The sequence below is a fragment of the Brassica napus genome, chromosome C6 (assembly GCF_020379485.1).
Source record: "Brassica napus cultivar Da-Ae chromosome C6, Da-Ae, whole genome shotgun sequence".
In the NCBI taxonomy this organism is placed as follows: domain Eukaryota; kingdom Viridiplantae; phylum Streptophyta; class Magnoliopsida; order Brassicales; family Brassicaceae; genus Brassica; species Brassica napus.
In genome coordinates this window covers 11,256,730-11,280,246 of record NC_063449.1, presented here as the reverse complement: position 1 = coordinate 11,280,246, position 23,517 = coordinate 11,256,730, and the positions used below count along the sequence as shown (strand labels likewise).

Genomic DNA, 23,517 nt, shown 5'->3' with positions numbered 1-23,517 from the left:
ATGACTATAGCAAGAGGTTCACTACTACTGAGACTTGGCAACAGATTCGTGCACGACATCCGACTGTACCATGGAGCAAGGTGATTTGGTTTCCACTAGGGGTACCATGGTTTGCTTTTATAACATGGATTGCTATAAGAAATAGGCTATCTACCGGTGATCGAATGCACGCATGGGGTCAGGTTAAAGGCTGTTTATTCTGTGGCGAGCCTAATGAAACGACGGACCATCTGTTTTTCGCTTCCCCTTACACATACACGCTCTGGTTAGAGGCTGTTGGTACGCTTCTAGGTCGGTCTCCTGATCCGGATTGGGAAGAGACTCTTGCTCACCTTGCTACTCATGGGTTTGAACGTCTCACCTACCTGCTGCTGCGGCTTGTGTTTCAGACCACTTTTTACATAATTTGGAGGGAGAGAGAAACTATAGAAGGCATCATAAAAGACCTCGTCAAGTCGGGCAGTTGGCTAAACTCATTGGGAAGACAGTGAGAAATCGAGTTTCGTCGGTGAACTATTCAGCTAAACCTCGTCTTCCTTTGTACATAACTATTCTTTTTGGTTCAGTACATATGTTTAGGCCATAGAAAATTTTATTCCTTTGTACATAACTATTCTTTTTGCTGATGCTTAATAAATTTAACATTTCATCAAAAAAAACCAAAGATAGTACTACTCATTTTTGTGTCTGGAAAGATTGTTATAACCGGAGCCAAGGAAAAATAATCTTACACATTCTCTCAGAATGATTAAACACATTTTTGTCACTAAAAATACTTGGGGTCATCTGATGAAATCTTTTGAGGTTACACCATCAGAAAAGAGAAGAGACTTACACAGCTTTTGAGAATATCTACCCAGTTCTTACAGAATTCAGGAAAATCCAGCAACAACAGTATGTATGTTTCCAACTTTCTTTTATCATATGTGTATCTTGTAACATACCTTTTAACTCAATCAATGGTTTATTATGATACAAGCAGAGGCTATGAATCAAAAGCAAAAGAAACAAAACATGTTCACATTTGGATTGCCATGAACTAGAGATCTCGGTGGTAGCGAGCGGACTTAGTTTGATTCCGATTGAAAACCAAAAAATGTAAAGAAAGAATGGAGGTTCCTATAAGTTTCTTCCAAGTATCTTGTTCCATGTAATGTTTTGTTTCAGTGAGCTACTTAATACCCACATTGTTAAAGAATAGCTTAGAACTTATGTGCTAACAGTCTGTAGTACGACACCAGCTCTCTGTAATAAACACGTTGCAGCTTTAGTTTTTCAAATGTTTGGAGGGTTTGTAGATCATTTAAAAACCGATGCTTAAACACTCATTGGGATATGCTTATCACGAGAAAAAAGGGTTGTATTTTCCAGATAAATTTATATCGAAGAATCAAGAGCAAAGATAGTCTCTTTTTCAACATATTCACTTTTAATTGAACATGTGTTACTACTGGTTTACTTGAGGAGCCAAAACGGACAAAAATATATCCGCTGCCGGGCTTCAAACCCAGATTTAAAGAAATATCCTGGAATTAACTTGTGTGCTATAGCGGATATTTTGGTTTAAAGTCTAATTTTAATCCATTTATAAGATTATAAAAATTTAATGGCCCTAAATTATTTTGATTATGTAAACCAAGTGTTAAAAGAAAAGGATAGTCCTTTTTATTTCTTAGAAATGTTTATCTGATTTTGTTGAATTGTCTTTGTTTCAAGGGAAAAAATGGCATCAACTTTCACTGCAACATGTGGTTCCATGGCCCCAAATATGATAAGAAGCTTATGAACAAGCTGTCTTCAAGATCATCCGGAAGGAGGCAGAATGTGTGCCCCAGGCTTAGAAGATCCAGCCCGGCAATTGTATGTGCTGCCAAGGAGTTGTATTTCAGCCAAAGACGGGACTACCATTAGGAAACTTCAGGTGAGTATATATTTTCATTATGTTAATTGAAACTTTAATGCGGCTACTAAAGGTATTTGGTTTCTAATTCCTTCTTGTAATAGGCTGGTGTCAACAAGCTTGCAGACCTAGTTGGTGTTACACTTGGATCGAAAGGACGAAATGTTGTTCTTGAGAGCAAGTATGGATCACCAAGAATTGTTAATGATGGTGTCACTGTTGCTAGGGAGGTATGGCATCGTTACCACCTGTGATAGTGACGTTTATTATTATTTTTAATTGAAACAAATTCTTATAACTCCTACGCTGCAGGAATCATCGAACCAACAAAGGTCAGTTAGTTGGCATATACTGCTACTGAAACCGGCATTTCTCTCAGCTCTCATTATCTCTCTTTCTCTGTTAACTGACTAGAATCATCCACCTTACCTGCAAGATAAGAAGACAAACAATACAAGTTTTCAGAGAGAATCGATGACACAAAGCCAGAGAGCTTGGGATTGTCAACAAACCATATCGCTTTTCCATTTGCATAAGCAAAATTCTCTGACAGATTGTATACATTGTCGTCCTACAATACTCTGCTGGAGAAGACAAACCTCATATGAGAAATAAAAGATCCAATTGGTCAGGTACTAAAACTAATTCGACTAACTAGATTTTGGAATCATTTCTCATATGAGGTTTGTCATATTAGAAATGAAAAATCCTCTATAAACTAAGTTTTATTTTCAACAATATTTGAATTGAAACAATAGTAAATTCATCATACCTGTTGATGTTAAAAAAATTATACCTCAAACAAAATTTTTAGTCCCTCATTATAAATATGTATAACAAACTTGATAATTGAATTTTCAAGTACAGATCATACCAATTAGTTTTCAAATACATATCATAAGGTATTGATCGAAGATCATAGGTTATTGATTGAAGATCTTATCGAAGTAACAAATGGTTAACAATGACTATTTGTTAAGCTTCATTAATTTATTAACAATAATATAATTATACCAAAAGAATACAAACATAATATTATAAATTTAAACCCCCACCACAAAAACTTTTTTTGTTAAAGTTTATAACATACGTTAAAGTGTTGGTTTTCCAAAGAATCAGTTTCAACTTTCAGCATAGTGCACAAAGTCTTCACCACGTCCACTACTTTACCGTTGACATTCATAAGTGGGACCTCCAAAGTTACTATGAAAAGAAGAAAATTTAAATATTGAATTCAATTAGTAGATTAATTCCTATAGAATAGATATAAAGATAAAAATCACAATCACGTAGTTAATTGGACAACCGTTTGGATAAATTGTCTTCCAAATTTAATTCATAGTCTATGCGATGCAAGTTACTAACAATAAAACATAGAATATATCATAAAATCTTTTAAGAATTGCAATTAAACTACTACCTAAGTACCCCGCCTGTTAAACTGTACCGATAAACAGCTGAAGAACCGATGGCACACACCAAATCTTCTTGACGAAGCCGGTTTAACAAGCAAAGGTTTGCACAAGAATATTGAGAGTTTGCAATACACTCCTTCTTAGTTTTGATGATTGCTAAATCCTAATAAATCACTATTTTTAACAAAATTGGTTAGTGTTGTGCCATTGTGAAGACTTATATGTACATGTGCAATTAAAAAAAAACTTTTTAATGATTAGTAGATAATTAGGAACCATTAATGGTAAAGATTGAGAAATAAGACATATATTGCTTTTGCTCAAAAAAAAAAGAAGACATATATTGCTTTGAATTCTTCTACAATCAAAGATGTGAATATATCCATGTAATGGTTAATGGACTTAAACTCACTGGACACATCAAACATAATGTATTTTTTTTCTGTAATTCAATTTAATCAACTCAAATCGATTTAAATCATTCTGAATCAAATTTGATATTTTATCGGTTAAATTAGATAGGATTAAAGTGAAGTGTGACTAATTTAGTTAGATCATTTTCACCATCAAATTAATGTTTATAAACAAGTGATGATCTCTATTCTTTTTAGTGTAAGTTAACAATTTTTATGTTCTTAATATATCTAAATTTATATATAAATATATATATATATATATATATTACCAAAGTAATTTTTAATAAAACATAATTTTCTAAAATCTGCTTGTTTGTAAAATCACAAGTTCAATAATTTTAAAACATGTCACTCAAACCCTCAATTTGAATACACATAACTAAACAGTATCCTGTAATATCAAACGTGGCAGATAAAGAGTGGTTCATCACCTAAAATTCCAGCAAAGACAGTAATATTAGATTTCTCGACATGTTTTCTTGAACTAGCCTAATCAGACAAAAGATTGAGGGGTAGTTTAGAAACATATAAGAAGTACTATTATCCAAAACGCTATTTGTAAACCTCTCATCACAACCCTTAATCTCCAGAGAGCCATAGAAGGAGCCAAATAGAGAATCACTCTCTCCCTTTATAAAAATCCCTCCAATTTTACAAAGAGAAATTCCCTATGATATACTTTAAAATTTTTTTGCCACATATATAGACCTTAAAAATAAAAATGACCAAAATAAACTTAAATGTTTTATCAAAAGAAGTAAATATACACTTATACCCATAGAGTTAATTAATTTAGACATTAAGGTTTAGAGTTAAAGGGTTGGGTTTAGGGTTTAAAATTTAGGATTTAAAATTTAGGATTTACGGTTTACAGTTTAGGTTTTAGGGTTTAGAGTTGAGAAGTGGAGTTTTGGGAATAGAATTTCAAATTAAAAAAGAATTAAATTTTAAAAAGAAAAAATGTTATTTTGTTCATTTTAGTTTTTGAGGTATATTTTTGTGATAAAAATTAAAAAAGTTCTATTTGAGAGAATCATTAATCTCTTTTCCCTTTATAAATCTCTCTTCCTCTGTATATATACAAAAAGCCTTCTCCTTTCAAATCCTTCGCGGGAAATCTGTGTTCCAATCCTTTGTGGGTTAAGAAACCCTAGATTTGAAATTCCGGATCGCAAACTAACTAAAGGTCTAATTTTTTTCTTACCCTCTTTTTCTAATGGGTTCGATTACTCGGATTTGGTTTCAATTTCATCGTATCCTATTAGGTGCTGTTTCGAATTGGATCTCAAATTCTCTCGATGAGTAGTTTCACAGTTCAAAATCAAAACCCTTTTGATACAACCCTTCTATGAATTCGCCCTTTGAAGCTTAAATCAACTTTCTTTTCTCGTTGATGTGTGTTGGCTTAGATCCGCATGAGCTTCTCTATGTCAAGTTTTAGCTGATTTGTACAGTTTGTGTGTGTGTTAGAGAGAGAATGGCAGAGAGTAGGAATGGAAGGGAGACAGCCAGTTGACCTTACTCAGCATCCTTCTAGGATTGTCCCAACTCTTCAGTGAGTACTTCTCTCTTGTCTCTGTGTTTCTCCCTTTTTTAAATTCTTTAGTTTGTGCTCTTTGTCATCACAAGATTTCAACTTTTTGCTTGTTTGTTTCAGAAACATTGTTTCAACAGTGAACTTATACTGCAAGCCATAGTTTTGCAGGCTCGTAATGCTGAATCTAACCCCAAGGTTTGCATTAGTTATTTTTTTTTTAGTAATTCATCACCTCGACTAGACTGTAGACGTGAACTGAAAGTGATTCAAAACTTTTGAGACCTCTGTAATTGATATATATGAAATGAACTTTTTACACTTATTTGGTGCTTTCTGAACATGTTTTGGGTTCAAACTAGTTTTGTTTGTATACTCTGGATATATCCTAATCATCCGTGTGTTTCATTTTCCAGCGTTTTGCTGCGGTAATCATGAGGATTAGAGAACCAAATACTGATGGGAAAATGATATTGGCTTTATAGCATATTGTCACCTTTCTCTCATATTGATCGATCTACCATGTTCTCGTTTTAAAGTAGCATCTATGTTGTCTAACTTTTAGGTGTGTACAGGAGCCAAGCGTGAACAACTTTCAAAGCTGGCTGCAAGAAAGGTAAACAGTTTCCTCTCATACACTCTGGAGTTCTTTAAAATAATTTCTGTAGTTTTTTTTTTGTGGGATGTTATTTTAAAGAACTCCTTTTTGTTTTTGTGTTCTTTTTCAGTACGCTCGGATTGTTCAAAAGCTTGGCTTTCCTGCAAAGTTCAAGGTACTCTCATACTCTCTGGTTCGGATCCAGTATACTCTGTATTTTTCCAGTGAAAGAAGAAACTACATATACGGTCTGGTAATGAAATTGCTGATTACATTCTGCAGGATTTCAAGATTCAGAACATTGTAGGGTCTTGCCATGTCAAATTCCCCATTAGGCTTGAAGGTCTTGCATACTCTCACAGTGCTTTCTCAAGTGTAAGTGATAACCTCAAGAATTGTATATCATTTGTAGTTGTATAAGATGGGAGTCATGGAGATAACATGTCTGATGATTCGCATACGAGCCTGAACTATTCCCAGGACTGATATATATATATATATATAGGATGAAACAACCAAAGATTGTACTCCTTATTTTTGTGTCAGGAAAGATTATTCTAACGGGAGCCAAGGTAAATTAATCTTACACATTCTCTCAGAAGGATTTAAACACATATTTTGTCATTAAAAAAATACTTGGGGTCAGTCATCTGATGAAATCTTTTGAGGTTACACTATCAGAAAAGGGAAGAGACTTGCAGAGCCTTTGAGAATATCTACCCAGTTCTTACAGAGTTCAGGAAAATCCAGCAATAACACTACGTTAGTCTCCAACTTTCTTTATCCTTTGTATTTTTTTTTTTAAACATACCTCTCGAGTCAAGCAATGGTAGCCTATACATCAAAATCAAAAAAAAGAAAAACATGTTCACGTTTGGACTGCCATGAACTAGAGATCTCGGTGGTGGTAGCAAGCGCCTTGATGAGGTTCGGTTCGGTTCAGCTTGTAAACCAAAAAAATGCAAATACAGTAATGGAGATTCTCTCTCTAGATATATATATATACACACATATATCTTTTCTCCTTTTGGTATGTTCTAAGTTTCTTCCGAGTATCTTGTTTCCTGTAATGATTGTTTTAGTGGCTAATAATACCCACATCGTTAAAGAGTAGCTTAGGACGTCTCTGCTAACCGTCTGTAATGAGAAACCAAAGTCTCTGTAATAAGCTCGTTAACTCAATTTGCAGCTTTAGTTTTTCAGATATTCGGATGGTTATAGATCATTTAAAAACGGTGCTTAAACACTCATTAGGATGCTTATTAGAGAAACGTTTTTTTATTTTAAAGATAAATTTATATCCAAGAAGCAAAAGCGAAGATCGTCTCTTTTCAACATATTCATTCACTCCTTGGGAAAAAAAAAAACATATTCATTCACTTTAAACTTGAACATGTGTTACAACCGGTTTAAGCGAGGAGACAAAAATAAAAAGAGAAGCCGGGCTTTAAACCCGGATTATAAGATATTCTTTGAGAATTAACCTGTGTGCTACAGCGAAACAATTGATATTAACTCTAATATAAATATACTTATAAAGATTAAACAGATTTTAATGGGCCTAAATTAATGGGCCTAAATCCTTTGAAGACTATATAAAATAATTGAGCCGAAAGTTGTTAGCTCAGTGTTCGGGTTCGGATTGGGTTTTTCGGATTTTCGGGTTTATGTTCCTAGGTCTCGTACTAAAATTTTATTAGTACGGGTCGGATTAGATAATAACACTTCGGGTTCGGTTCAAAATTGTATTGCATCTTAAAACCCATAAAGTAACCATATATCGTTCAGATTCGAGTTATATCGGTTCGGATATAACCGATTCGGATATAACCGAAGTAGAAACAAAAATTTAAAACAAAAAGCATAAAGAAAAACACCTAAATTAAATAAAAATTAATCTATCATCCAGAAAATTAATCAAATAAAAATAAAAAATTAAATCAAGCATGAAAACAAACATCATTTGTAAACAATATGCATTACCTTATAGAGAATATACTTATTATTTCAATGAGCAGATTATAAAGTACTTATTTAGTACTTATTTATAACTAATTTTGTACTTAAAACATTTATTAAAATTTTAATATTTATATTTTATATATCATAATACCACAAATATTGAATTTAATAATTGAAATACTTATATATATTTCAAAATATTTATATTGACTATTAATTTCGGATTTTTCGGGTTACCCGTTTGGGTTCGGCTAATAACATTTCGGGTTCAGATATTTTTTATACTACCCTACAAGACCCGTTTAGGTATTTATACATTTCAGATCGGATAACGGGTTGGGTTTTCGGTTCGGGTTCGTTTTGGATTTCGGATTCTGGATTTTATGCCCAAGCCTAGCTTCACTAATGCAGGCAAGACCCCAAATTTAAAATAGGACCAGTAAATGAGATCCAGGATCCGATTACGAGTATTGAATCCAACGGCCAAGACTAACCTACTAGCTTCCTTCCAGTTCCTCCCTCCCAACTTTCTTATCCGGAAAATAAAACCTTCCGGTGAAGAATCTCCTTACTCCTCCGCAGCTTCGCTTCTTTACTTCTATGTATGTATCCTTAGACCCTTTTAATCATTTTAGCCTCTGCATTTTCACTGGCTCAGTGTATATGGGGAAAAGAGCTTGGTTACCCCCACAAAACAATCTAGCATAGACCCGTTATAAAACAAAGGAAAAAATAATAATTGTTTAAGTGAAAAACTAAGTAAAAGACCAAAAAACCGAAGGAAAGTTGACATATTTACGAGTATTACCTGGTTTTACCCGGTTTTAATCCGATATAAATCAAACCGCTATCCAAAGTGGACCGGATAAACACAAACCGTAAATTATTATTAAACCGAAGAAAGAAAACTGGATAAACCGTAAAACAGTTTCCTTTTCTCCTTAACCGTTCCCATTTCGAAAAAAAAAACTGTCTTCTAAATCGAATTTTCCCTTTCTATTCCCCTTTACTCTCTTTAAGAACCCTAGAAACCCAAATCAAGGAGATTTACAAAATTGAGGAAGATGGTTGAAACAAGAGGAGCTAAGAGAAAATAAATTGACGTGAATGTGGAGATTTCGAGGAAAGAAGTGGAGAAGAACGCGAAGAAGAAAAAAGTGGAGAAGAACGAGACGACAAAGACGACGGAGGAATCTGCGCCGGTGACAGATGATGTCATGCCGATGAATTACCTCGTGGAAGCAGCGGTGGTTATTGGGTCTGAACGGACTGCTCCGACATCGGAGGAGGAGAAATACGACGACGAAGACGGCGAAGAAGACGGCGAAAAAGACGGCGACGAAAACAGTGAAGAAGACGGCGACGAAGAGGGCGACGAAGACGGAAATGAGGATGCGGCGAATGATGAAGAGGAAGAAGGAGAAGCGGAGGCGAGTGACGAAAGAGAAAAAGGTGACTCTGATGAAGGAGAGGACGAAGAGGATCCGCATGCAACTCCGCATGTTTCCGCGGAGGAAGCCTCAGATGAGGGGAAAGAGAACAAAGTAGAGACTAATGTCTGTAACGGAAACCGCGAGGAAGAATCCCTAGATGACAAAGAAGAGAAAGAGCAGGAAGAGGAGGAGGAGGAGGTATGAATTTAGGAATGGATTATGGGTGGTAATTTAGGATGAATATGAATGTTTCGGTAAAGGAAAACTAGGAATTATGGGTATAACTGTTTCTAATAGTAGAACAACTAGGTGAAACTTAGTAAAACTAGTATTACGTAGGTATAATAGTAATACTTGAATAACTTGGTAAAACTATTTGAATAACTGGTATAACTGATGTAGAACTTTACGTTACTTGCAGGAATTTGAGGCTACCGTGGCAGTCAAGCCAAGAAAAATGTTCTTCTATGAATCGGAGTACAAGAAACAGATAAAGCTAGGGACAAGGTGTATGATAGTAGACGTTATCGACACGTTTTTGTCTCTAGAACCGGCGGCAAGTGATGCGGAGAGGAGGTGGTTTGAGGAGCATCCACAATTCTGTCACTTGTTCCACAAGAAACTGGATGCAGATGCATAAGAAAATTTTAAGAGGAGGAAGAAGACGAAGTCAAACCACAAAGTTCAGGGAATGTGGATGATGTTACTGCGTACTGCCGCTGTCGCGAAGATGAGAGAGGTGTGGTTCATTGTCAATGGTGTTCACATCCGTTACGGGTTGAGGGAACACACATTGATATCTGGCCTAAACTGCTGCAATTATCCTCTCGGATACAAGGAGTTTTGCAAGAAGAAATTTGTGAAGCGCTATTTCAAGAACGGCGAAACAATAAGGTTGGAAGATGTGAAAGCGAAGTTGTTGGCAATGGGAGCCCATAGAGACAGGTTGAGGATGATGGTTCTGTTCTTTTTAGGAAGTGTTATATGCGCACAAACCAAAGTTGGTCCAGGAGCCAATGATGGTTCTGTTCTTTTTAGGAAGTGTTATATGCGCACAAACCAAAGTTGGTCCAGGAGCCAATGATGGTTCTGTTCTTTTTAGGAAGTGTTATATGCGCACAAACCAAAGTTGGTCCAGGAGCCAATGATGTATTGGATTTTTTCCAAAGAGCTGTGGATGATCTTGGATACTGCAAGACCTTTCCATGGGGGAGATACTCCTTTGATTATATGGTTAAAGAGATCTCCCACACAATGGATCATTTCGGAGGATTGGTGAAAGAGAAGACGCTATGGCCACTTCCAGGGTTCTGTATTCCTCTACAGGTAAGTAATAGAACATTACAACGCTATTAAATTTTAAGTATTGTTTTGTTAACTTTTAAAAAATTGTTGGTTTTGTAGCTTCTTGCTTTCGAGGCAATTACTGAGTTGGGAAAGAGGTTTAGACAACCGGTTGAGGAAGTTGATCCCGAGTGTCCGAGAATGTGTCAGTCAACGTTAAAAAAAACAGAAATGAAAGGGTTTCCTCTTGCAAGTGTTAATCAAGAACTGGATAGGATTAAGGTTAGTGTTTTCTTCTTCCTCCTGCAATTTATTAGGTTGGTAAAACTTTGTAATACTGTTTGTAACTAATTTGTGTTCTTAGCCACAGGATATTGACAGCATCCTACCTACCAGGAATGATGAAGAAAAAGCTCTTTTGACCGTTATTCATGAAGAGAACGACGATGACGATTGCCGTGATCTTGCTGTGGACAGCTGGATTAAGCGTATTAATGAAGGATATACCGTCGTTTTTGAAGACATGTATCAAAAAGACATTGCAGCTCGACAGGTAAGTGAAGGATCCGTTAATGCAGAACAGACAGTCCTTGAAGGCATTGCGGGAGGGAAAGAAGCGGCAGAACAGAAGAAGATGTTGGAGGATGTGATGAAGAAAAAGAAAAGTCTTGGGAATCAGTTTGAGAGAGTGATGTCGATTGTGGAAAAATTTGAGGAAAGGTTGGTGTCGGTTGAGTCTTTTGTGAAGGAAGCGCAGAAGGGATCAGAGAAGAAGTAAAGTTGTTGGTGTTCCTTGTCGGATTATGTAGTTTTATGAACCTATTTTGTTGAAGTTTCATCCCGGATAATGTTTTGTTGGTGAAACTATTTTATGATGCTTTGTTATGAAAAAGTTGGAGTTATGGATAACTGGTTATAATACTAGGATAACTCGGTAAAACAATGAGAAAATGGTAAAACTAGTATAACTGATTGTAATACTAGGACAACTAGGTAAAACTAGTATAAATGATTGTAATACTAGGACAACTCGGTAAAACAATGAGAAATGCTTGAACAACAACAACATAGCTTGAACAACAACAACAACTCCATTAATAACAACAAACTGAAACCAGACCATGAAACGGACCCATGGTTGAACAACAACACATAGCTTAATGAAAGACTAGACCATGAAACCAATGGTTTAACAACAACAAACTGAAACCGAAATGAGACATGAACAACAACATTACTGTAGGGTTCGAACACGCTTCAGCTCATCCTTGAGCTCAGTGATCTCTGCAGCCATTTCATCAACGTGCTTCAGTAAGCCCTTAACCTCATCCTGGATCGCGAAGACCCATGGTTGACGGAAGTGGAGTCCATCATCCTGCAAATAGAACCCAATTCATACATATGAAACCTAACACAATCATCACATGATTCAAATCAAAACCCTAATATATGAAAAATACCTCAAAGTTGGCGCATGTGAAGTATTTCCTTCCCGGATGAGTATTAAAGTCTGAGGGAAACTTCTTACCCGGGGAAATCTCGTCAACGATTTTTCCCCCATAAGGACATCTAGTAGGGATCTCGTAATGAGCATCGGCAATGCACCCTAGCATGTTGTTGTATTTCTTCAACTCCTTCATGTGCATGTACTCCTCGTGTGGGTGCGTCATGTTGGGAGATGTTTTTGAGATAATTGGAAAAGAGGAGAGAGAGGGGGGGGGAGAGAGAGTAGAGAGAGAGGGGTATGAATAAGTCTGGGAAGAATCTGGGGTTGAGATAAAAAGAGAGAGATTTTGATGATTACCCTGAAAATATTTAATTTTTTAGGCGCCAAACCCAAAAAAAAAATTTTCTCCAAAGATTTGGTCTTAGTTTTACGTATTATACTAGTGTTAACGAAATTTGTTCATAGTTCTATTTTTGGTGGTTTCTGACATATTTAGTGTTACTAATCCTTTTGATTTTGTTTTCCAGTATTACTTTCGATATTACTACTTTAAAATATTAGGCAGCTTGTATTGTGTATTAACATTCCGGTTATAATTAAAACCGAAAAATTTATTTTATAACATATTCTTCGTTAACAAAGTGAGACATGAATGTGAAGGCTTCTAATGGATAAGTTTCGAGTTTTTACGAATTTTCCAAAACTTTTACACAGTTGGGTTTAATTATAAGGTGCACTCGAGGAATCAAATGTAAAAGTAAGGGAGACAGAATTTAATATAGATAACACTAATGTCAAACAAAAACATAATTAAACAAAAACATATAGTTTTACCAAGCAGATAACCAAGTTTTACCAAGCAGATAACGAACGTAAATTCAAGCAGAGGGGCTAGCACCATTTCCAAACAACAACCAATTGAAACCATAGTTTTGCCTTGGCCGCCTCTGGTTCTGCGTCATTTTCCGTCGTTCTCCATAAGATGGATGCCTTTTAACTCTTCTCCTTCCCTTTCGGGTAATGCGATTCGGAGGTATGATGTTCAGCTCTTTTATGTCATCTGGTACATTCCAGGAAGACTTGTCGGGGACAACATAAAGTGTCCTAGAATACGCCAATGCCCACAGTTCCGCCCAATAGTATTTTGAGCAGAGCTCGTGATAGTGAATATGGACATCACGCCGCATGTCAACGCCGTCATCACCGCGCTTAGTGTAATATATGTACGCAGCCAGACCGTGCAGACACGGAATCTTTTCATAATCCCACACCTTGCAAGTACAAGTTTTTGTAACCAAGTTCGCCAAAAACATCCTCCCATCACTGTCGGTGACCTCGTACTCAAGCTCATAGCTATTACGCTCTCGCACAGGTAGCGTTCATGCAACAGGCCATAGATCGTGCAAGTAGTTCTCAACCATAGGCACCAGCTTCGTTTCCACTGATCTAGAAAGAGCATCCTTGAGATGTTGATTAAACCAATCCGAGAATGTCTTCATGATAAAATCCAACATTGGTATTAAGGCCCACCTCCTTGCCTCTCTAAACACGTTGTTCATTGATTCCACACTGTTGCTTGTGTCCAAGTTGTACCTGTCACGTGGAAAAAAAACTCTTGCCCATTTGTCTTTTTCAGTATGATCCTCCACATACTTCCAAGCCGAAGGATATCTTCTCTTAAACAATTCGTAGGCAGAGTCGAAGTCAGCCATGGTGTAATATCTGCCCAATTCCATGAATCTATGCCCGACTACATCTTTGTTAACGTTACAAGCATGCCCTTTCACATTTTTCTTCAAATGCCATAAACAATGGCCATGGTGAGCCTGTGGATACACGTTTGCTACTGCAAAGATGAGGCTTTGATTTCTGTCAGTCATGAAAACCAGTTCAGAAGAGTCTGGTATAGCTCTCTTAAGCATCTCGAAAAACCAAATCCAGCTAGCATGATTCTCTCCATCAAGTACTGCCAACGCTAGTGGATAATGGTGATGATTTGGATCTTGAGCTTTAGCAAAAACTAGAACACCGCCATATCCGTTCTTCAGCCATGTCGCATCCACAACTATCACTTTCCTCATAACTGCAAAACCCTCAATGCAAGCTCCCAAGGCTATGAAGAGGTATTTGAATTTACCCGCCTCATCCAATTTCACATCGGTTGTTGTTCCCGGATTCATTTGCTTTAACATGTACAAGTAGCTATACATCATCTTGTAGCTATCTTCCGGATTACCATGTTGATCACAAACCGAAAGATTCTTTCCGCGCAACGCTGTCGAGTATGATATCATTACCCCAAGTTTGAACTTAACAAGACCCTTAATAACCTTCAGACTTGGATTTTCCAAGCCTCCTGGGAATTCCTCATTCAAAAAGGCTGACACTAGTTCTGCTGACCCTTTTCGCTTATCGTTTCTGTCACTTTGACTAGTCCGCGAGCATGTATGCTTACTCTTGTAGCTCCTAATCGAAAAAATGTATGTCTGAGGAATCTTTGAAGCTCGTAATCCCCATTTGCAGCTAGCTTGCGAACATCCAATCACCAATCGTCTACGATCCGACTTTTTGGTGAGATAATGATAGCATTCACTAAAAGCAGCTCTATCGACGATCTCTTGAATTACGCTCTTACTAGGAAATTCGTCATTCTTACGCAGACTCAAACCATCGCCCCATTCCTTTATATACTTACTCGTTTTTTATGGCTGGTGGCTGTTCAACAGACTTATCAGCGGTTGGAACAGCGCTATCTGTCTCCGCAGCAGTGTTACTGTCCTCAACGTTATTAGTCTCCATAGCAGTATCCGTCTCCATAGCAGTATCAGTCTCCATAGCGGTATCAGTCTCCATAGCGGTATCTGTCTCCATAGCGGTATCTGTCTCTCCAATGGCATCCGTCTCTGCAGTGGCATCATCATTATTCCCACCCTCTATCGCCTCATTATTTCCCTGCTTATCTTCTACGTACAAAGTTATGGCTTTAGCTCCAATTTCATCCTCCAATGCCTGCAACTCTTCGTAGTTCTTAGCACCCGAACTTTTACCCACCCACGAGAGTTTATCTACAGGTCCAGGCTCCACTATTGGTTCCAATATTTGTCCCGATCTTCCACTGCTCTCCACAACCAAAACACTTCTTCGGTTGTCTTTATCCATGCCCGTTAGGTAAACAAATAGATCCTCATCATCAACAATATTTAAACGTGTCTCACATCCTACCACCAGTGGAATGTAGCTCAATTCCAATTTTTCCTTGCTTTCATCCAACCCAAGCTTCTTATACATCCTCTCTTCTATTATTGACAAAGTCGTATCCTCCATTGAAGTCTTCAGAGTTATACTAAACATCCGGTCTTTGAATTTAAAATGTACGCTGACATGATTTCTCATTGTATCCTGCCAAAAAAAATGAACAAACTCAACAAACAGACTCGAGTTATCTACAGTTCTACCAGTTGTTCCGAGTTATTCCAAGTTAATTACAGTTCTACCAGTTGTTCAGAGTTTTCCCAAGTTATCCACATTTCAATCAACAACAAATTGAATTATGTATCTGGTGCGAACAAATCTAGGCCCCTACTGCCAATACCCTCCCATTCAACCACTAAAATGCATTTTGTACCACTTTACTATACTGATTGACCCAGACACGAAACAATGCCGTTGTGCATTACTCCTAAATCGAATCACAATTCAATTGCGATGAAAGCTCGAGGCGGAGATCACAACTTTCCGGCTTCGACGGAATGCTAGACGTCGGGAAAGGACTGGTCTATGGCGATAGACAGCGGCGATATGGATGGAGCTGAGGGCGGATTCAGAGGGGGAGCGTGGTGGGGAGCTCCCGAAGATGGTCCAATTAATTGGGGGAAATTGCCCAATTAATTTTTTTTTTTACAAAACCAGACCGGTTTGACAACCATACCTGACCGTCACCGGTTTCCTTTCTGCCCGGTTTCCTATTATATTCTATCAAATTCTCGATTTTTGTTAAAAAAAAACTAAGGGCAAATTCGTCATTTTGCGTTCCTTTAATGAATCAGGGAGACCCATAGGAGATTTACCAATTACATAGAGGGGCAATCGAGCCATTTCCCCGTGTATATGTGTTGTTATATTGGATGAGAATTTGCTGTAAACCTTATAGAAACTCTTTTTTTTTTTAAAGTACAAATTCAATTCCTTTAACGAGTTTGGATGTTTCCTTGATGAAAGTTTCCTCAATTTTGTCAATGGTGTTCTTAGTTTGCTCTACTCTGAAATGTGTTGCCTTTCTTCTTCTTTTCTGATATTGTTGCGATTTTTTTACTAGTTTAGCCTTCTGGGTTGTTTCATTTTGATTATGTAAACCAAATGTTAACCAAAAGGATATTCCTTTTATATCTTAGATATGATATTTGAAACTTTTGAGTTTTCTTTGTTTCAAGTGGCAAAAAATGGCATCAACTTTCACTGCAACGTCTTCCATTGGTTCCATGGTTGCAACAAAAGGCCACAGATCTGATAACAAGCTTATGAACAACCTGTCTTCAAGCTCATTCGGAAGGAGGCAGAATGTGTTCCCCAGGCTCAGAAGATCCAGTCCTGCAATTGTATGTGCAGCCAAGTAACTGCATTTCAACAAAAACGGGACTACCATTAGGAATCTTCAAGTGAGTATCTGTTTGCCATTCTGTTAATTGAAAGTTTACTGCTGCGGCCTCTAAAGGTATTTGGTTTCTGATTCATGTGTTGTAATAGGCTGGTGTCAACAAGCTTGCATACCTAGTTGGTGTTACACATGGACCGAAAGGGCGAAATGCTGTTCTTGAGAGCAAGCATGGATCACCAAGAATTGTTAATGATGGTGTCACTGTTGCAAGGGAGGTATGGCATCGTTACCCCTGTGATAGTGATATTTATTTTTATTAAAATGACTCTTATAATTTCAAACTTTCTCTCTAGGTTGCGTTGGAAGATCCGGTTGAGAACATTGGTGCTAAACTTGTGAGGCAAGCGGCTGTCAAGACCAATGACTTTGCTGGTGATGGTACCACAACATCTGTGGTTCTTGCACAAGGTTTTATTGCTGAGGGTGTCAAGGTCTGTCTAACCTTCTTCTTTCAGCTTTCTCTGATGAAACTCAAAAATTACAGTGATCTTTAATCTCATTATTCAGGTGGTGGCTGCTGGTGCAAACTCTGTTTTGATCACTAGAGGCATTGAGAAGACAGCAAAGGCTTTGGTTGCCGAGCTCAAGAAAATGTCTAAGGAGGTTGCAAATCTTTTATAAGAATCTCTTTCTTTGAATAAGTGACGAGTCTATTAACAAAATATTCTGAAAGTAGTCATGTCTGATGTAGGTTGAAGACAGTGAGCTTGCAGATGTGGCAGCTGTTAGTGCAGGTAACAATGAGCAAAGTGGGCAGGAAAGGTGTGGTGACACTTGAGGAGGGTAAAAGTGCCGAGAACGTTCTCTACGTGGTGGAAGGAATGCAGTTTGACCGTGGTTATGTCTCTCCTTATTTTGTGATAGACAACGAAAAAATGTCAGTTGAGTTCGACAATTGCAAGGTGACTATTTCCTGATTCTCTGGCTCATTCCATTGAACTGTTTCACCAGATGAATATTCTAATGTTATTTTATTGTCTTGCAGTTGCTTCTTGTTGACAAGAAAATTACCAAAGCAAGGGATCTTGTTGGTGAGAAGGAAAAAGTTAATGAGAGAATTGCAAAGCTCTCTGGTGGAGTTGTTGTGATTCAGGTTAATACAAAGCCCCATTGGTCTTATTTTGATATAACAAAGAGTGTGTTCAAGAGATGCTAAGTAAAAGATCTTATGTATTGGTTAAAGGTGGGAGCACAAACGGAGACAGAACTCAAAGAGAAGAAACTGAGAGATGAAGATGCTCTTAATGCTACAAAAGTGATCTTCTTATTGCTGAGGTTCTATTTGCATAGACAGTGAAGTGTATACTTATCAGGATGTCTATTATTCGTCAGGCTGCTGTTGAGGAAGGTATTTTCGTCGGTGGTGGTTGTACCCTGCTTCGGCTTGCTTCCAAGGTTGATGCCATCAAAGCTGCCCTTGACAATGATGAATTAAAGTTACAAAATTTATCAAGGCTTTCAGTTTCTGATTCCTAAACACTTCATGTATTCTAACATCTCTGGTTCCCTTGCTTCAGGTTGGAGCAGACATTGTGAAAAGATCACTTAGGGGGGTGTATTGAATATGAAATTTGAAGCGATTTGATTTTAGTGAGTTTTTAGATGATTTTAAGAGAATATTAGAATTTGGTGTGATTTTTGTTAAATAACTCTAGAATCTCATCTAAAACCATGGGATTTGGATTTTTATTTTTATAACTAAGAAATCCCTCTCAAACACCCTAAAAACATTTAAAGCATTCTAAAATCTCCAACTTAAATTTTGTTTAATAACAGTGGATTTTAGAGATAAAATGACAAGTTCAATAACACTGGATTTGAAAGTATTTTTTAAAATACTCATTTGAATAACACTGGATTTGTCATTTTAATACAAAACATCTGAAACTCTTAGTTGAATACACCCCCCCTTAGTTACGCTCTAAAACTGATTGCTAAGAATGTTGGAGTCAATGGAAGCGTAGTTAGCGAGAAGGTAGTTTTAACAGGAAGGGAACCTCCACACACTATCTTGAGTTTAAAATCAGGTATGCTTGAAGAGTTGTCTATTATATTCATTGGGACTTGGGAGGTGATTTCCAACGAGAACGTTAAGTTCGGTTACAATGCTGCAGCCGGCAAGTACGAAGATTTAATGGCTGCAGGAATCATTGATCCAACAAAGGTCAGTTTCTTTGCATACATAAACTGTATTCACTAGCTGATTGGTCATCAGAGTGTGCTTTGGTCTGGATTTAGATTGTGAGATGTTGCTTGGAACATGCAGCTTCGGTTGCAAAGACATTCTAGATGTCAGACTGTATTGTTGTTGAGATCAAGGAGCCTGAGCCAGTTCCCGCAGGCAACCCAATGGACAACTCAGGATATGGATACTGAGGAGATAGGGAAATAAAGTAACTCAGCCGGAAATTGATTTCTTATTAGCTTGCATAATTTTAATGATTTTGAACAAGAGAATATGCTTTGTGAAGTGAAATTTTGAATCACTCGTTTGAATAAATCATGATTCCTTAATGTTGGGAAATGCTAATACAATTGTCTACCACTAAGATGCACATCAGAGGTACTGAATCTTGGTTATATATATGTATATGGAAAAAACTGAATCAAGGACTTGATGGCACTCTCATTGATGAAAGATTCATCAAATTGCTTCATGAGTAGTATCAAAATCCCCTGATGTTTTCAAGATCTGGATTGGTTCTGGTTCTCTGCAATGGAAAAAATTATACTCATCTTCAACAACCAACACCATCTCTAATTAACTCATTGAAAAATTACATTGAAATTTTCATATCTGACTTCAGTTGCTTCTTCTAGAGCCGAGAGACCAGCTTTGAACCTATCAACACAACTCTTATATAACTCTGCAAGTCAAAATGCAGTGTCTGAATTTCTCTCAATTTACTGCTAAGGAAACCGACATTTATGTTATTATCTCCCTCTCTGTTAACTCAGCAGAGTCATCCACCTTACCTTCAAGATAAGAAGAAGACAACACACAAGTTCTTTTTAGAGAGAATTGAAGCCAGATAGCTGGAGCTTCGGAATGAAACTCTTCCACTAGAGAAACACACAAAAAAATCTTCCATACGATGTTGCTGTTTGTTCTGCTCCTACTTGCATTCTCTTGCATACTCTCTGTTTCGGCCAAGACAGAATCATGTTCTCAACGCCGATCAACGATTCAGAGACAATTCCAATTCAAACTGTGGTTTGAGTTCCGGTCAACGACTCTTCAGGTGGGAATCTAGTGGTTACCAGATGGTCTAAACCACCTTCTTTGGTCGATGAATGTCACTGTACCAGTGGCTCCAAATGATATACATGGGTTGTTCAACTAGCTATACTGGGAATCTTAGGTTACAAGATAAGGGTGAGATTCTGTGGGAAGCATCATTATAATTCTTGCATGCCAAGAATGACTCTTGGGACAACCCGAGAGAATCTAAAGCTTACTTCTTGGAGAAGCTACCAAGATCCTTCAACTGGGAACTCAACTACACAGCTGGGCTGGCTCCTTTTTTGTGTTTCATGAGCTTCTTATATGGAACGTACAGATATTGAGAAGGGTTGGTCCTGTTTTTCAGGTAAAGTTTACTTCCCTCTAGGATATTTTGTGATGAAAAATATGAAAGTCATTTCCAATGGCCGATTGAAGAGTTAGAGACCTTGCGTGAGACACAAGTCAAATGGCACAACAAGGATCTTAAGACATGATCTATTCTCCAAGTTCTTGATGTCACTGCACAAGTAAGAATCGATGCTTACCTCTACCATATTCATGATTAAGAACCTATCTTTAATTTCGACTTGGTTATAATTGATTTTGTTGTAAATAAAGAAGAAAGAATGAGGAATTGATGTATATGATTCTATGAGTAATGAGTCTTTTATATAGGATTACAATAGATTGGAGATAAAGTCTAACTTGGAAAATAAGTTAAACGTGGGGAACAAATATATCTAATTCTTTCCATATGGACATCACCACAATATTCGTAATGAATTTTTATTTATTGGTATTGAGTAAGCGGATGTTGAGATATCAAAATGAAAGGACTTGGAAAAAGCGGATGTGACTGAACCAAGCTGGACCGACCCTCGATAAGAGAAGATTGTGGCATATGCATTCATATCCATTGAAGTTGAAACAAAATTATACCTCCTCTTTATAAAAAATGCAAAACCAACTTGATGGAAAACCAACCTTTCTAAGTAACAAAAGAAAACATTAACATAATATTATAAATTTTAAATCATCATGTATCCATAACTCAAAAGCAAACATAAAACCAATAACTAAAAAATTGTCAATAAACATCTTTTTCTTAATCATAATAATAAATATCAAAATACATTTTAAATGGTAAGCACTTTGCCTACAGTATCGTTAAGAGTGACATAAATTATTTCACCATTCATATTCATCACAGGCCTCTAGAATTCCTTGTAATTATTGAGTTTTTATAACCGGAAGGAAAACCCATATCTCATAAAAAATCACTCTAGCAAACTTGGTTTCAAATGTCACATTGTGGCAAAAAATAACTAACATTGTCAAGAAGTTTGAGTCAATTTTGACGAATGCTAAATCATTCAATAGATTATAGTTCACCAATATACCACTCAATTCTACGTAATTGTGAAGAACTATATCCAATTGTACAAATAAAGAAAATTGAATAGTGAAAATTTGAACAAAGATAATGCACATACTCAAAGACCATTGAGTTCTTCGTCCACTCATTGTCATCCTTTTTTTTTGTCAAACATTGTCATCCTTTTATGTTCTGCTTTTATAACTATGTTGCGCTTTACCATGCAGTTTGTTTTACTTCTCTTTCTAAACACTATAGTTTTATCATTTTCTTTATCATTCTAGTATTCAATAGCAATTTTTTTTCTTCAAAAAACAAAAATTTGAACAATGAACCGTATATCAAAGTCTATTGGTAAAAGAAACATGTTTTATAGAATTGTAATATTATGCATGTTTGAGCCAATTTTTTTTTCTTCAATAAACACGTGAGCACAAATATGTATTGTGCACTCATTCAACATTTGCTTATTCTCTTGCATTTTATTTCTTGGTTTACTTGAAACTCTACTACTGCCGCTAAGTGTCTTTGGTTTGTGATTTTCTGTGTTGTACTAGGCTGGTGTCAACAAGCTCGCATCCACTATTTTGCGTGTTCTTGAATTACATCAGATGCTTGAAGAGCTGTCTATTATCCTTAGGGCAGGTGCTTTCTAACGAAAACGTTAAGTTCGGTTACAATGCTGCAACCGGTAAGTACGAGGATTTGATGGCTGCAGGAATCATCGATCCGACAAAGGTCAGTTTCTTTGCATACATAAAACGTATTCACTAGCTGATTGGTTATCAGAGTGTGCTTTGATCTGGATTTAGGTTGTGAGATGTTGCTTGGAACACGCAGCTTCGGTTGCGAAGACATTCTAGATGTCAGAGTGTGTTGTTGTTGAGATCAAGGAACCTGAGCCAGTTCCAGCAGGCAACCCAATGGACAACTCAGGTTTGTTCAGACATTTCATTAAATCTCAGATGAAGAATTGAAGATCCACCTAATTCATCATGTCTCAACTCTTAATTCTTTTTACTGTTGTTTCAGGATATGGATACTAAAAGGAGATAGAGGAGTAAAGTAACCCTCGGGGAGATTGATTTCTTTTTAGCTTTTGCAATAGATAAGAGCGCAAGTGAGAGTAATGATTTTAAACAAAGAGAATGTGCCGTGTGAACTGAAATTTTGAATCAATCAATCATATAAATCTATATTGTTAAAAAAGAAGTACCCATTAAAAAATACCCTAAGTTTTCTAACTTATTTACACTTTCATGCCACTGAGAATTAAATTAAACTACTTATTTTAATGCTTGTCTTTTCCAGTTAAATTAATGAGTTTTCCTTAATCAAATTTAAATTTAATTTCATTAAATAAACCTATCTATTTTAATGCTTGTCTTTTCCAGTTAAATTAATGAGTTTTCTTTAATGAAATTTAAACTTAATGTCATTAGATGAACCTAAAAATACATCATATTTAACGTAGCTTATTACAGACGAGTACGGCCCAATAATGAACTTGAATTTTATTTTTACTAAAACGTGAATCACTTGACTTATGTAATATTTAAAATATATTAACTACAATATAACAAATGCATATAACCTACCTATATTTTAGTTTGAAATGATCATGCTCAAGTTTTATATAGTCAACTTACATCATGCATCGATCGATGTACAATAGTCAAACCACCTATAGTTTTCGTTTTCTTTATATGATGTATCAACCAACCAATCATCCCACTGATTTTCTAAGCTTTATAAAAAACAAATCAATATATACAAACTCAAAATCCAATATCTTCTATTAATCAAAACATAATATCTTCAAAGTCGTATCTTTAATGTACCTATTAAATATAGAAACTGTAACCATAATTACACTAATTATAAGAATAGATTTGATTCCAACCAATTGATCTATTACTTCGGTAATTGATTTGCTTGCAGAAGAGGAAACAATAAATTTAAAATTTAGAAGAATATAAAGATATAGAGATTCCAACCAATTGCTTATATTTGCGTATGATTTTCGCATAATAAGCTTCAAATTGAACATTGAAAAAGATAGAGAGATTTTTTTTAATCTTTTACCGACACTAAACTTAAAAAAAACGAAGAGTTAAATGTAATTTTTTTTTGTTACACTTCCCGGAAAAAAACAGTTACAACATGGGCTTTCATAATATGACATTTTAACATATTAATGTTATGGACATTTAATAATTATCTTGACGAAAAACAAAAAATATAAATAATTTATTATTAACAAAAGTATGAAA

General features: G+C 36.3%; 4 protein-coding genes and 1 pseudogene across 4 annotated transcripts; 4 read left to right on the top strand and 1 right to left on the bottom strand.

Moving 5' to 3' along the window:
- LOC106378395 lies at positions 1–491 on the top strand. The gene is made up of 2 exons (XM_013818530.1): positions 1–80; positions 146–491. The coding sequence occupies exons 1-2, from the start codon at positions 1–3 to the stop codon at positions 489–491; spliced, it is 426 nt and encodes a 141-aa protein (XP_013673984.1).
- A 1,331-nt stretch (positions 492–1,822) lies between these two features.
- On the top strand, positions 1,823–7,057 carry LOC106378394 (TATA-box-binding protein 1). Its single transcript, XM_022704295.2, has 7 exons — positions 1,823–1,921; positions 2,005–2,130; positions 5,389–5,463; positions 5,831–5,881; positions 5,994–6,038; positions 6,146–6,238; positions 6,369–7,057. The coding sequence occupies exons 1-7, from the start codon at positions 1,823–1,825 to the stop codon at positions 6,489–6,491; spliced, it is 612 nt and encodes a 203-aa protein (XP_022560016.1). The 3' UTR covers positions 6,492–7,057.
- A 2,892-nt stretch (positions 7,058–9,949) lies between these two features.
- Positions 9,950–11,320, top strand: LOC106378393 (uncharacterized protein At3g43530-like). Its single transcript, XM_013818529.1, has 4 exons — positions 9,950–10,280; positions 10,361–10,584; positions 10,663–10,824; positions 10,907–11,320. Exons 1-4 carry the CDS (start codon positions 9,950–9,952, stop codon positions 11,318–11,320), a joined length of 1,131 nt encoding a protein of 376 aa, XP_013673983.1.
- A 1,547-nt stretch (positions 11,321–12,867) lies between these two features.
- Positions 12,868–15,313, bottom strand: LOC106378392. The gene is made up of 3 exons (XM_013818528.1): positions 14,685–15,313; positions 13,378–14,623; positions 12,868–13,260 (listed from the first exon to the last, which is right to left on the bottom strand). The coding sequence occupies exons 1-3, from the start codon at positions 15,311–15,313 to the stop codon at positions 12,868–12,870; spliced, it is 2,268 nt and encodes a 755-aa protein (XP_013673982.1).
- Positions 15,314–16,428: 1,115 nt separating this feature from the next.
- On the top strand, positions 16,429–22,589 carry LOC106379650 (annotated as a pseudogene).
- Positions 22,590–23,517: the final 928 nt, after the last annotated feature.

Excerpts from the sequence above, each read along its gene's own strand:
- LOC106378395 (XM_013818530.1), top strand. The coding sequence starts at position 1 with ATGACTATAGCAAGAGGTTCACTACTACTGAGACTTGGCAACAGATTC. Across the intron at positions 81-145 it reads CGACTGTACCATGGAGCAAG|GCTATCTACCGGTGATCGAA; the intron begins GTGATTTGGTTT and ends TATAAGAAATAG.
- LOC106378394 (XM_022704295.2), top strand. The coding sequence starts at position 1,823 with ATGTGTGCCCCAGGCTTAGAAGATCCAGCCCGGCAATTGTATGTGCTG. Across the intron at positions 5,882-5,993 it reads CAAAGCTGGCTGCAAGAAAG|TACGCTCGGATTGTTCAAAA; the intron begins GTAAACAGTTTC and ends GTTCTTTTTCAG. Across the intron at positions 6,039-6,145 it reads GCTTTCCTGCAAAGTTCAAG|GATTTCAAGATTCAGAACAT; the intron begins GTACTCTCATAC and ends TACATTCTGCAG.
- LOC106378393 (XM_013818529.1), top strand. The coding sequence starts at position 9,950 with ATGTGGATGATGTTACTGCGTACTGCCGCTGTCGCGAAGATGAGAGAG. Across the intron at positions 10,281-10,360 it reads TGGTCCAGGAGCCAATGATG|GAAGTGTTATATGCGCACAA; the intron begins GTTCTGTTCTTT and ends TGTTCTTTTTAG. Across the intron at positions 10,825-10,906 it reads AAGAACTGGATAGGATTAAG|CCACAGGATATTGACAGCAT; the intron begins GTTAGTGTTTTC and ends TTGTGTTCTTAG.
- LOC106378392 (XM_013818528.1), bottom strand. The coding sequence starts at position 15,313 with ATGGAGGATACGACTTTGTCAATAATAGAAGAGAGGATGTATAAGAAG. Across the intron at positions 14,624-14,684 it reads CCACCAGCCATAAAAAACGA|TAAGAGCGTAATTCAAGAGA; the intron begins GTAAGTATATAA and ends CGAATTTCCTAG. Across the intron at positions 13,261-13,377 it reads ACTTGCACGATCTATGGCCT|GTGTGGGATTATGAAAAGAT; the intron begins GTTGCATGAACG and ends TGTACTTGCAAG.